The following is a 10,521-nucleotide window of genomic DNA, read 5'->3' as shown; positions in this document are numbered from 1 at the left end:
CGTGTTATTCAGTTACCGTGGCTGAGAGGGAATGGGACAATTCGTCGTGGTTAGGGGGGCATGGTTGTGTTCCATGGCCTCTTGCTCGAGCCTCGACCGTTGTGTGGCACACCCTCGAAGTCGACTCTGATTTGCATGGCCTTTCCGTCCTCGCTTGCCATTCTCGATGTGATCGTATTCTTAGTCTTGTTGCCCTCACTCTGGCGAGCTTTCCCTTGCTGTGAACGGAGGCCCGTTGCTCCAGATATCGAGTTTTTCCAGGCTTTCGTTTCGATTGCTGGTCAGGTGCCTAGATGTGCTGTTCCTGATCAATTCTGAGGGGATCTAGAGATTCTTTCGTGTGAGAAAACGTTCAGTAGGAGCGAGACTTGGGTGGAGAGTTAGTTTTAAATTTGAGATGAATTTCAAGATTTCTTTGGGAGAGTGGATTCAGTTGTAGAGACAAAGAGGCGATTGCACGCGGTGGGAATTCAGAGGAGGAAAGTGATTGAAGAGAGTGTGAGACTGAGCTGTGCTATTGTTTTTGAAGTTTTTCTTTCAAGAATTTTAATAGTGGTGGCTCTGGATTTCAACTATTTGATTTTTGTTTGCATGTTTGCTTTTTGGATCGTTTCTTTTTTCCGACGGATTACTAACTCGTTGTTCAGAGTTGTCGTTTTGGTCGTCAGTTAGTGGAGTAGTTTTGGAGCTTGTGGAGGTACGGTACGAGGTAGTAAGGGAACGTGTTGTTGAATGCCTGCCGTGTTCATGCTATGAACATTCTTGTTGCGTGTGCTCAGTGGACTTTAATTCAGTCATCTGCTTATATTCAGGGATTGAATGGAGGAAAGATTGCACCTCTTGGCATTATATGGATCATTTCTTTACCTCTGCATGCAATATATCTCCACGCCCGGTCCCACTCGTATAAGTTGCTTGCAAATGTTAGCCTTCACGGCGCTGATAACTATATTGATAGTTGTAGAACGACTCTGATATAGATGTTCACTGATTCATTGATCATGTCAGCTGATTTGCAACCGGTTGATGTACATTCAGGTACAGGTTGGATAAGCTTTCAATCGCTTGAACCAGGTCTTCTGCATCATAGAACACGCTTTTAGTTCAACTATGTAAATGACAAACTATGCTCAGTTTTCGCTCTGCCGCAAGGGTGTAAGTATGAAGTAGCTTGGAAGGAGTTGTGAACTTTAGAGCTTCAAAATGGCTACTCCTGCAGTGTGTGGATTGTGCTCCGATTGATAGAAAGAGGCAATATCCTTTTTTCTTGGTTTGTTGAATTTGTGGAGGTTGATCTTGAACCTAGGCCCCATAGAGGAGTCTTCTCATGGTACCACACAGCCGAGAATGAATACCAAACTTTGACTTCATTGAATACACGTGGAATAGGTCTGTATTGAGGTTTTCTCGAACAACCAATTTTCATTGTTTATGTTAAGGTGCAGGAGATGGAGTAAGGTAATCTAATGCTGAAATTCCTGATCTGAATTTGCTGAAGACATTCAGTTTTCTCAGCACACGGTGTACACATCAGATGTGAATAGAGGAGTCACTGATGGGATATTATTCCAAGCACGATGTATGAAATCATGTCAGAAGATATTTTGTTGCGGTATCACTGATCAAATATGATCCAGCTTGGAATTCTTTTCCCAGAGGAGATTTTTTCATGCGAGACTTCATGCTAAAGTTGGTGAGGACATCTTGAAACGGTTTAGTTGTCTGTATCAAACAAAAAAACTAGTATTGATATAACAATTCGCAAATTAGTGAGGTGGAATTTTTTTGACGAATACTCGGCCAATCGCGGGTTTCAGGGTCGTTATTGCTGGAGACGAATTAAATCTTTTGTTGGAATTCTTAGATGATTTGTTTGTATACAATGTGTGCACCGCTTCACCAACCTCAATGCGATTGTTACTCATTGCCCCTATCTAGAGCGTCCGCAATCGAGGAAATTGCCTCTCGCTGCCTCTCGCCGCCTCTCGTGGTTTATTGAATACCGAACCCCTGCGTAACTTCAGAGATTACCAAACCTCAAGGAAGTCCTGAAATATCTGCTTAGAATTTTGTGTGGTAGTCTTCCACTGAATCCTGTCATGGGACTTTGGTGATTAGCATACAATTAGCAATTTCCCTTCTGCAGTTTGCACCTGCTTATTGATTTAGCATTGTGTGACATACCCGTGGCAGACTCTGTGTAACCTAAAGTCGTTCTTCAACATTGAGCCTGAGGATCTGACTCCGTGCCTTTCTCATAGAAGAGCGACCTCCATTCTCAGAAGGAAAGCCACTTTCGGCGACTTTGCAGCTCGGACAGTATTTCTCAGTGACGGAGAACTCCAGAGAAATCGGAAAACGGAAAACGGAAAACGCTACTCACACGGGCTAACGAAGGACATATCACTGAACCAGTTCTTGATGGGGGTTACCTCTGTGCCATGAATGAACTTGTAAGTGACTGTTTCATCTACGATTTGCATAAAGTGCTCTTCACCTGCCTCAGGTCTTATTTTCCGAAAAATTAGGCGGCTGCGCTGATTGCTCGTTTCTCCTCACTTTGCGTTAAGTTTCTCTCGAATAATTAATTCTGTAGTCCTTGCAATTTAACATTTGCAAAGCAGTTTTTACTGGTGCAGCTCTCAATCACCACCCTGGTGAATATTTCAAGTTATGTCTGCAAGAACGAAACACAATAGATGAGCACTGCATTGGAGGTAATTGTAACATCTCCCGGGTTGTCTCGTCCACACTTACTTCAGAGAAGTTTCCTTTGGAATGGCTTTAATTCACCAATTCACAGATTTCTGTTAATTTGGTAATAACGTTCTTGTAGTGGTCAATACCGTAAGTTTTATTAGGTCTACATTTTGCGCAATTGGTACGGATCTCAATGGTTGATCGAAACCTCTTAAACCATGTGGAGCTGCGTTCACTTCAAAGGATTCAAAGCTGAATCTTATATTCTCTACAGGATTTCTCATGAACAACTTCTCTCAACCTGCACATCATGAATGTTCAGTCATTCCAATATCTAGTTTATCTGTATCCCTAATTTAATCGTAGAAAGATTGACATTTTTTGTCTTGTCTGAAATATCTTAACAGTAAAACCATCGTGAGCTATGATAAAAAGACGATTGAAATTATGCGACAAGTTTATCTTCAGGACTCCAACATCACAAGTAATCGGTCTCATAATATGCTCATTGTGGTTGCAGATATTAGTGTTTCTCATTTGAATTTCGGAGGCAGCATACAATGGGGGCTCCAGGTCCACCCGGGGTTTATGATCTTCAAAAGTACTCAAGAGGACCAACTCAAAGTCCTCACTCACCTCAATTGGGTAGCTATCAACCTTCATCTCAAGTCAGTTCTTTTCACTATCAACTACCGTCTCGTGACTCCAACCCACTGGGAAGTAATCCTCCGAGCAGCTATCAGCCAAGCTCATATGCGTCTTCTAACCTTCAATGCACGAATTACACATATTTTGGAACACAAAACCAGCAATCTGGCTCTCCGGTGTGTGACAGTCAGAAGTTCATGCACAATGTCCAAGATCAGGGGCCTCGCACTCAGGCCCCTTATTCAACTGCTCTCTTTAATCAACAGCCTGGGTCATCGTTTCCTCGACTTCCTTCATCATCCTTACTTTCCAACCAAGCTCAATCTTCTCTTCCTATGTCATCATCGTCCTTGTCCTCCCAATCCAAATTTTCTCAGACTGGCATACCATGTAGTCCAGCTTCTGGTCATTCAGTGGAAGCAACTCGTCTAATGGCGCTCCTGACTACTCAGCAGTCTGAAGGTCAAGGAGCGAATGAAGATGACGAAAATTCCTCTGTACCCGGGGCCCATCATAGGTCGCCGCGTCTCCCTGTCTCTCCGAGATATTCAAATGTTTCTTTTGGAATACAGCCATCTAGTCCTGCATCTCCTGTGTCTGTAGCGTTGCCTATAGCATCACTTGTTACTTCTGCAGCACCAAGACGGTTAGCTTCGAAACCTCTGAAAGGACAACATCTTCGAGGCGATCATATCATATACGATGTGGATATCTGCAAATCTGGAGAGGCGCAACCACAGTTAAAAGTGAGTCCGATTACAGTTTACGGCTCAGATCCAAGTCTGGTACTAGGAAGGCAAATTGCAGTGAACAAAAAGTTCATATGTTATGGATTGCGTGGTGGAACTATTCGCGTGCTCAACAAAAACAACGCACAGAAAATATTGCTTCGCGGTCATACTCAGGTCAGAATTTTGATGTTATTGAACTCAACATGCATATACCCGTCATAGCTCAGATTAATACATGCTATTTTGTAAGATCAGGAGATTTAGTACTCTTTGAGTTTAGCACGTTTTAAATCAATCTTATGTTTGTGACAGAGGGTATCTGACATAGCTTTCTTCTCAGAGAGCGTGCATCTACTTGCAAGGTAGACCTACGGCAACTATGTAGTGGGTTCTTGCCGACATGGTTGTTGTTCGTTTTGATTGGTTTTCTTTCTTTCTTTCTTTCTTTCTTTCTTTTTGTCTTTTTCTTTTTTTTTTTTTTTTTTTTTTGACATTCATGTATAGAATTCTTTCCGTTTCACAAGTTTTGAAATGTATTCCAAACACGTCTTCCCTAATTGAACCTCTACTGCACATCTAGAATTCCTCTTTGTTGCACTTGCAAATCTGAGAAGCCCATAATTAATCCAATGTAATGTTGAAAACTGACGTTCATAGCGCGGGCGAGGATGGGAATATTTTCGTACGTCAAATACATGAAGGATTAGGGGAGAATGAAAAGCTAGCTGAGTACATTCTTTTCGCTATTCAACTTGTGGGTGATTGGGAAGCTTGCCATCCCCGCCTGTGTTGGCATCCAACTACACAGGTAATACTGAAGGCTGTATGTGCTTATTGAGAAGCGAAATACGAAATATAGTAGTTGGGCACAAGCCATTTTCATGTTTCCTTATTTTCTTTAAATCGATAGATGTTTGACATCTAGTACACTAACTTTCAGTTCGGTGACAACCTTGAAACCTTGTGAATGCAGGACGTCTTCTTTGTTGCCATTGGAAAATATGTCGTCAAGATTGATATAAATGAGGCAAAGCAATCTGGAGGGTCTGAGGCGTTTAGCACTGAACATCCTCTTGTATGTCGATTGGGAGATGCTTGCAAGGGTATCTCTGTGACTGCACAACATGATGATGTAATCACTGATTTTGCTGTCCCTTTTTCAGATCCCTGTCGTTTAACATCGGCTTCTAAAGATGGCACGGTAGATACTATTCTCAAACTATTTCCATTTCCATCACGTCTATTTGATCATGTGCTAATTGTGTCAACTCGCTATTAAGAACTATTTATTTTTGGTTTAAAATTCTGGTCCTTTTCCACTTTGGTGGTTGTAATTATCCTTCATTGTTGGTGACGATTGTTACACAAGAAATGATAACAAGACCAAAGAAAATTTAATCCAAAATCATCACAATTCACTTCCTCTATCTGCTTATTTCAGGTGCGCGTTTGGGAAGAACACAAGCAATGTCTTTCTAAGTTCACACCGTACAATGGAAACTCTGTTGATGCAGTGTCCTATTTATTTGCACCACAAAACGGAAATTTGCAGTTTCTGCTTACTGGGGTATTTCCTTTCTGGAACACAATCGCCTCATCTCATATGACTAATAATTAGCTACTTTATGCTTACAATCGCGAAACATCTCTTCGTTGTCTAGTTGTTCGTTTCTATTTTCTTTATTTTTGGTGAAACAGGGATTTTGTTGATTAGGCGTTCTCTCCCATTAATTCATCATTTTCCTCTTCCACAATAGGTTGTGATGATCCACCATGTGATGCTGCAGGGGCCTTTAAATCAAAGTATAAGACTCTGGATGCTTGATGAGATTTCGTCCAAGACTGGTCAAGGTGTTTGGAAATGTACTCAGACACTTGAGTTCAAAGTCTCTAGCACCATCAAGCCAGAGAAGGCCTTCTTCAACCAGATCGTTGTAGCACCTCGAGCGGGTCTGATTTTAGTGGCTAATGCTAAGAGGCATGCAATTTATGCAATCCATGTGGGATTCAGCTCCACCTCCGGTATTCCTCGGATGGACTACTTGACTGAATTTGCTGTCGCGATACCAATCCTCAGCCTCACAGTCGCTGATGATGCTGCCATTGAAAGCTGCGAGGGCAACCTCAAAGTGTTTTGTGTCCAGACACAAGCAATTCAACAATATGCTCTTGATTTGTCACAATGTCTACCTCCTCCTGTAGATGAACAGTGTTCGGAGGGCTCTACTCCCAGCACAACTACAAAGAGCTTTAGTGTAACACAGACACAATGGACCCCAACCTCGACGGCTTTCACTGCACTCGAAAAAGGTCATCAAAAGCTGACAACCACAACTGGCTCTACAGTAATAGGAATCACAAGCATGTCCTCCGGAAGTGCAAATCCGGGGATTCCTCTGAGGCCCACGACCCAACATTCTGTGGCAGCAGAAGGAAATAGAGTGACCGAGCGCACAAATTTGATCACGGCTGTACCTTTGAAAGACCATCAAGATGGGGCAGCGAAACCAACGGGTATTTTAACTTTTGGAGGAGGATTGCAGCCAAGTACTAGATCGAACATACGACCGGAGGTTACAAGAGAAGGCTACTCATCCTCGAACAATGCAAAACCACCTGCACGGCTATTACGAAGGCGTTCAAGGTCAATAAGTCCGGCGAAAGTTACCGACAAGCAGTGTGAAACCAAGTATACTGCGTTTTCAAACCTGAAAGCTGAGGAAGGGAAAATGGTGAAGGACATATGGCTGGAGAAGGACAGCACAAAGGCACTACCCCCCATTCCAGCCCTACCTCCAGCATCAGTTGGGATGACTCATATTTTTTCAAGCAGCCATTCTGTTGAGGATGATAATCATGTCAAAGACGATAAGGATGCAGTTCAAAGCAGCAGTGTTTTTAAACCAAACGCCTTTCAGCAGCTTCGAAGTCCACATTTAGTCAGACCTTCTGAGATCATGTCTCATGCGGGAAGGGCCAAAGGAGAAATGGCCTGTATTTCAGATGAAGCCCAAAATCAAACGGATGTGAAAGATTCGCAAGAAGCTACGCAATCATGTACTCCATCCACGGTGAAGAACCTCAGCAGTGGCACTGGTGTTCAGGACAGCGTTGCCGAGTCGTCAGATAGTTTATTATTTGCACGAAGAGAAGATGCATTCTGTGCTTCTACGATAACCTCACATCTAAGAGCCTTTAAGGAAGACGACGAGGAAGGCACTGAGTTCATTGAGAAAGACATATCAGTCATTCAGAATGTTGAGGATTGTACTACCGAACTCGGGTCGTCCGAGGTTATGCATTTAATAGTCGTGGATGACGCTCATACTGAAAATTTCTTGGAGGATAAGCTGTGGTCCGCCTCAGAAGTGGATTCGCAAGATGAACTAAAAAATGTGATTGCTAAGGAACGTGAAGCGGGTGTCTCTGCCACTGCCGCGCAACATAGGATTGCATCTGTGAAAGGGAGGAAGAGTAAGAACAAAACCAATCTCGCTTCGGCAAGCCTACCTCTAAATTCTGATCCCTCCAAACCCTTCTCTGCTCCTGCAACACTTCCAGAGGGTGAAGCGGAATCAAGACTCAATTCAGCTTTTTTGGACCTTGGCCTTATAACTCAAGTTGCTACGATGCAAGAGTCTCTGAATCAGGTTCTCTTTGACTAATTTACTACCTTGCTACTTCCTCTTAATATATCGGTGATGTATAGGGCCTGATTAAAAGATGCAATTTGTCATCGTTACGTTGTAATTGGATCGCTTATGTAACTAATGATGTTCGAACTTACTGCATGCAGTTGATTGCAATTCAAAAAGATTGGCAGAAACAAATACCGGTGATGGTTGCAGTTCCAGTTGCCGAGGAAGCCAAACGATTGGAAGGTTTGTGATAGTATTCCTGTTCAGTACTGGTTAAAGTGGATTCTAATTCTGGTAATTTTTTGTGGGACCCAAATATTAAGTTTTATGATACTGCACTTCTCTTGACATCATTTTCTATGATTGAAACATGCTTTTTAATATAGATAATCTTCACAGGTGCTTTTGGCCAACATATGGAGAAAGTTGTGAAAGCTAATATGGATGCTATGTTGGCACGGGTTAATGACGAGAATGTAAGGAGGGAGAAGCAAGATATTGATAGAGCGCAGCAAGTCTCGACACTTCTAAATAACCTTTTAGACAAAGATATGCCAATCGCCTTGGAATGCGGGCTGAAAGAGCTTTCTGGCGTTGGGCCTAAGATTTCTCAAACTCTGCTTTTACCTCTTCAAAAATCACTGTTAACAGGAGTAGCTGAAGCTCTTCAGGTATGCCCTATGACAATTTTCGTGAATCATTAACTCTGTAAGGCTGCAAATTACCATCATTCAAGTAATTGATTTATGAGTCTTCTTTTACTCGACACTAAAAGGCTGTAAGTTCCGACTTTAGTACCAACATCAGTTTCCTCAGATGATTCTATATGTCGAAGTTCCGACGAGAATCTCACTCTTTATCTGTGTGGGTGGTTTGGTCTCGGCATCCAGAAGAGTGCAATCGAGAAATTTCTACCCCAGTTGGAGAAAACAGCAGTTGCAAAGTTGGAGGCTTCTATAACCAGACTGCTCAAGATTCAATTTCAAACTTCTGGAAGACAAACATTGCAGGTATTTTTAATCAACATACAAGATAGACAATCAATCCTCCGAAAGTATCTGTTTCTGAGCAACTATGTAATGAATCATTTCTAAGCTTCATATTGACTTTGTGATGATTGATCTTGATTCTAGGAAGAACTTCGGGCAGGCCTTGAGAACTTAGTGATTCCAGCATTTGAACGATCTTGTGAAGCAATATCAGAGCAGCTCGATACGGCCTTCCAGACGGGTATGGCCGAGCATTTTTGTAATGCTCAGCAGCAAAAGGCTTCGGAGGATACTCCTCTTGCAATGACTCTTCAGGTGCTTCGGTTTTTCAACTTTCCTATATGCTGTAGCGTCTCAAAACCGCATGTTCCTCGTGTAAGCCTCATTAGGGTCATATAACAAATGTTCAGATTCTGTGACATTGTTCCGCAAATCAGCTAACAAGTCTGAACTTTGTATTAAAAATTCACAGGAAGTAATTGGCGGCGCCTCAGTTTTAGCCAATGTCTTAAGTGATGACCTATTAAATGGCACTGCAAAGCTATTGGAGCTTATCGAAACAGTCTGTGCAAATTTTTCTGGAAATGACGTGATTAATCACAACAAAAGGAGCCTACCTGAGCAGGTAGATATGTAGCACCCATTGCTCTTTTTCGTTGCCATTTACCCTTTCCGCTGATGCTGAAGCACTATCTTCAGTAAATGGAGTGTTAAACATTCACTAACATATTATTAAATAGTTCTCTTTTATTCTTCGATTAGTTTAAGGTTAGCTAATCAAATAATTGCGTTCATTTCATGTAGGCGCTTACGGTGCAACATGTGGAACAGACTTTGGATCCAACTGTTGAGTTGAATAAACTGCTCAAGGAAGGAAAATTGGAGGAGGCCTTCCACAAAGCATTATCTGGTGATCTGCAACTTGTTTCTTGGCTGTGCCTACAGGTTCTCTGCTCTACCCATTTGCTCACCCTAAAGTTCATTTCTCCCACTATCCAAATATATAACGATTTAGCAGTTGTGAATAAAGCGAGGTGAAGACCGAGAGCAGGGTAGTCCGTTTACGTTTTCTTCAACTGTAGGTACTCATCCTTATGAATGTGTTGTGTACAGCTTGAACCCAGTTCCCTTCTCTCAAGAGTGCCTCTACCTCTAAGCCAAGGAGTGTTGCTGTCTCTAGTGCGAAACTTGTCCTTTGATCTGGTAAAGGACACAGGGAACAAGCTCCAGTGGATCAAAGAAGCTGCACTTGCTCTGGATCCCTATGATCCTCGCTTGGTTCCGCATTTACGTGGATACCTTGGACAATGCTACCAGAATTGCTATCAAATGATAAGTACTACAAAGAATCAATCTGAACAGTCAACATTAAAACTTATCTCGCATGTCATCAACTCTTTGCTAAGTACGTGCAACTGACTGACGGGTTTTGGGAGAGTGACAAGGTTCTGAAGTTTCCTCAACCATTGTGACTGCAAATCTCAGAAGAACAGTCAGCACAGGCAACTTGGACCCTCGAATTCTTCAATTAAATATGGTCTGGTGTGTTGTTGAGGATAGTTGACTAGAAAATGCAATTACATACTTGCGTAAAATGGAAAGGAACGTGTCGAAAACGCTCTGAAAAAGTTGTCATAGATAAGAGTTTTGTACGGCCCTATTAGAACATTTCAGAATAGAGTATATGAAAGAACTTTGCACAGATGCACATGCCATCTTGCTGTTAGATTTTTCACCTCTTTATTGTGCTATGGATTAAATACAGTTCTTGTCCACTTACCACAGTGGCTTCGTTTTTTTCTTTTTGACTGCTAA

At 42.2% G+C, this 10,521-nt stretch overlaps 1 protein-coding gene across 5 annotated transcripts; it reads left to right on the top strand.

Annotated features, from left to right (window-relative positions):
* Positions 1-10,521, top strand: LOC112288307 (enhancer of mRNA-decapping protein 4). 5 transcript variants are annotated; one of them, XM_024532378.3, is made up of 17 exons: positions 1-280; positions 1,039-1,693; positions 2,194-2,453; positions 2,625-2,717; positions 3,221-4,253; positions 4,392-4,441; positions 4,737-4,887; positions 5,053-5,280; positions 5,521-5,646; positions 5,867-7,729; positions 7,876-7,960; positions 8,117-8,388; positions 8,608-8,727; positions 8,851-9,021; positions 9,179-9,331; positions 9,511-9,651; positions 9,820-10,521. In XM_024532378.3, the coding sequence occupies exons 5-17, from the start codon at positions 3,261-3,263 to the stop codon at positions 10,123-10,125; spliced, it is 4,659 nt and encodes a 1,552-aa protein (XP_024388146.1). In that variant the 5' UTR covers positions 1-280; positions 1,039-1,693; positions 2,194-2,453; positions 2,625-2,717; positions 3,221-3,260; the 3' UTR covers positions 10,126-10,521. The 5 variants fall into 5 exon arrangements, with proteins under 5 accessions (XP_024388146.1, XP_024388145.1, XP_024388151.1 ...); XM_024532377.3 differs by having other exon boundaries at positions 1-285; XM_024532383.3 differs by having other exon boundaries at positions 1-1,693; positions 8,611-8,727.

The sequence above is a fragment of the Physcomitrium patens genome, chromosome 11, assembly GCF_059467195.1.
Source record: "Physcomitrium patens ecotype Gransden chromosome 11, ASM5946719v1, whole genome shotgun sequence".
Lineage (NCBI taxonomy): Eukaryota > Viridiplantae > Streptophyta > Bryopsida > Funariales > Funariaceae > Physcomitrium > Physcomitrium patens.
This window is presented reverse-complemented; position numbering and strand designations above follow the sequence as displayed.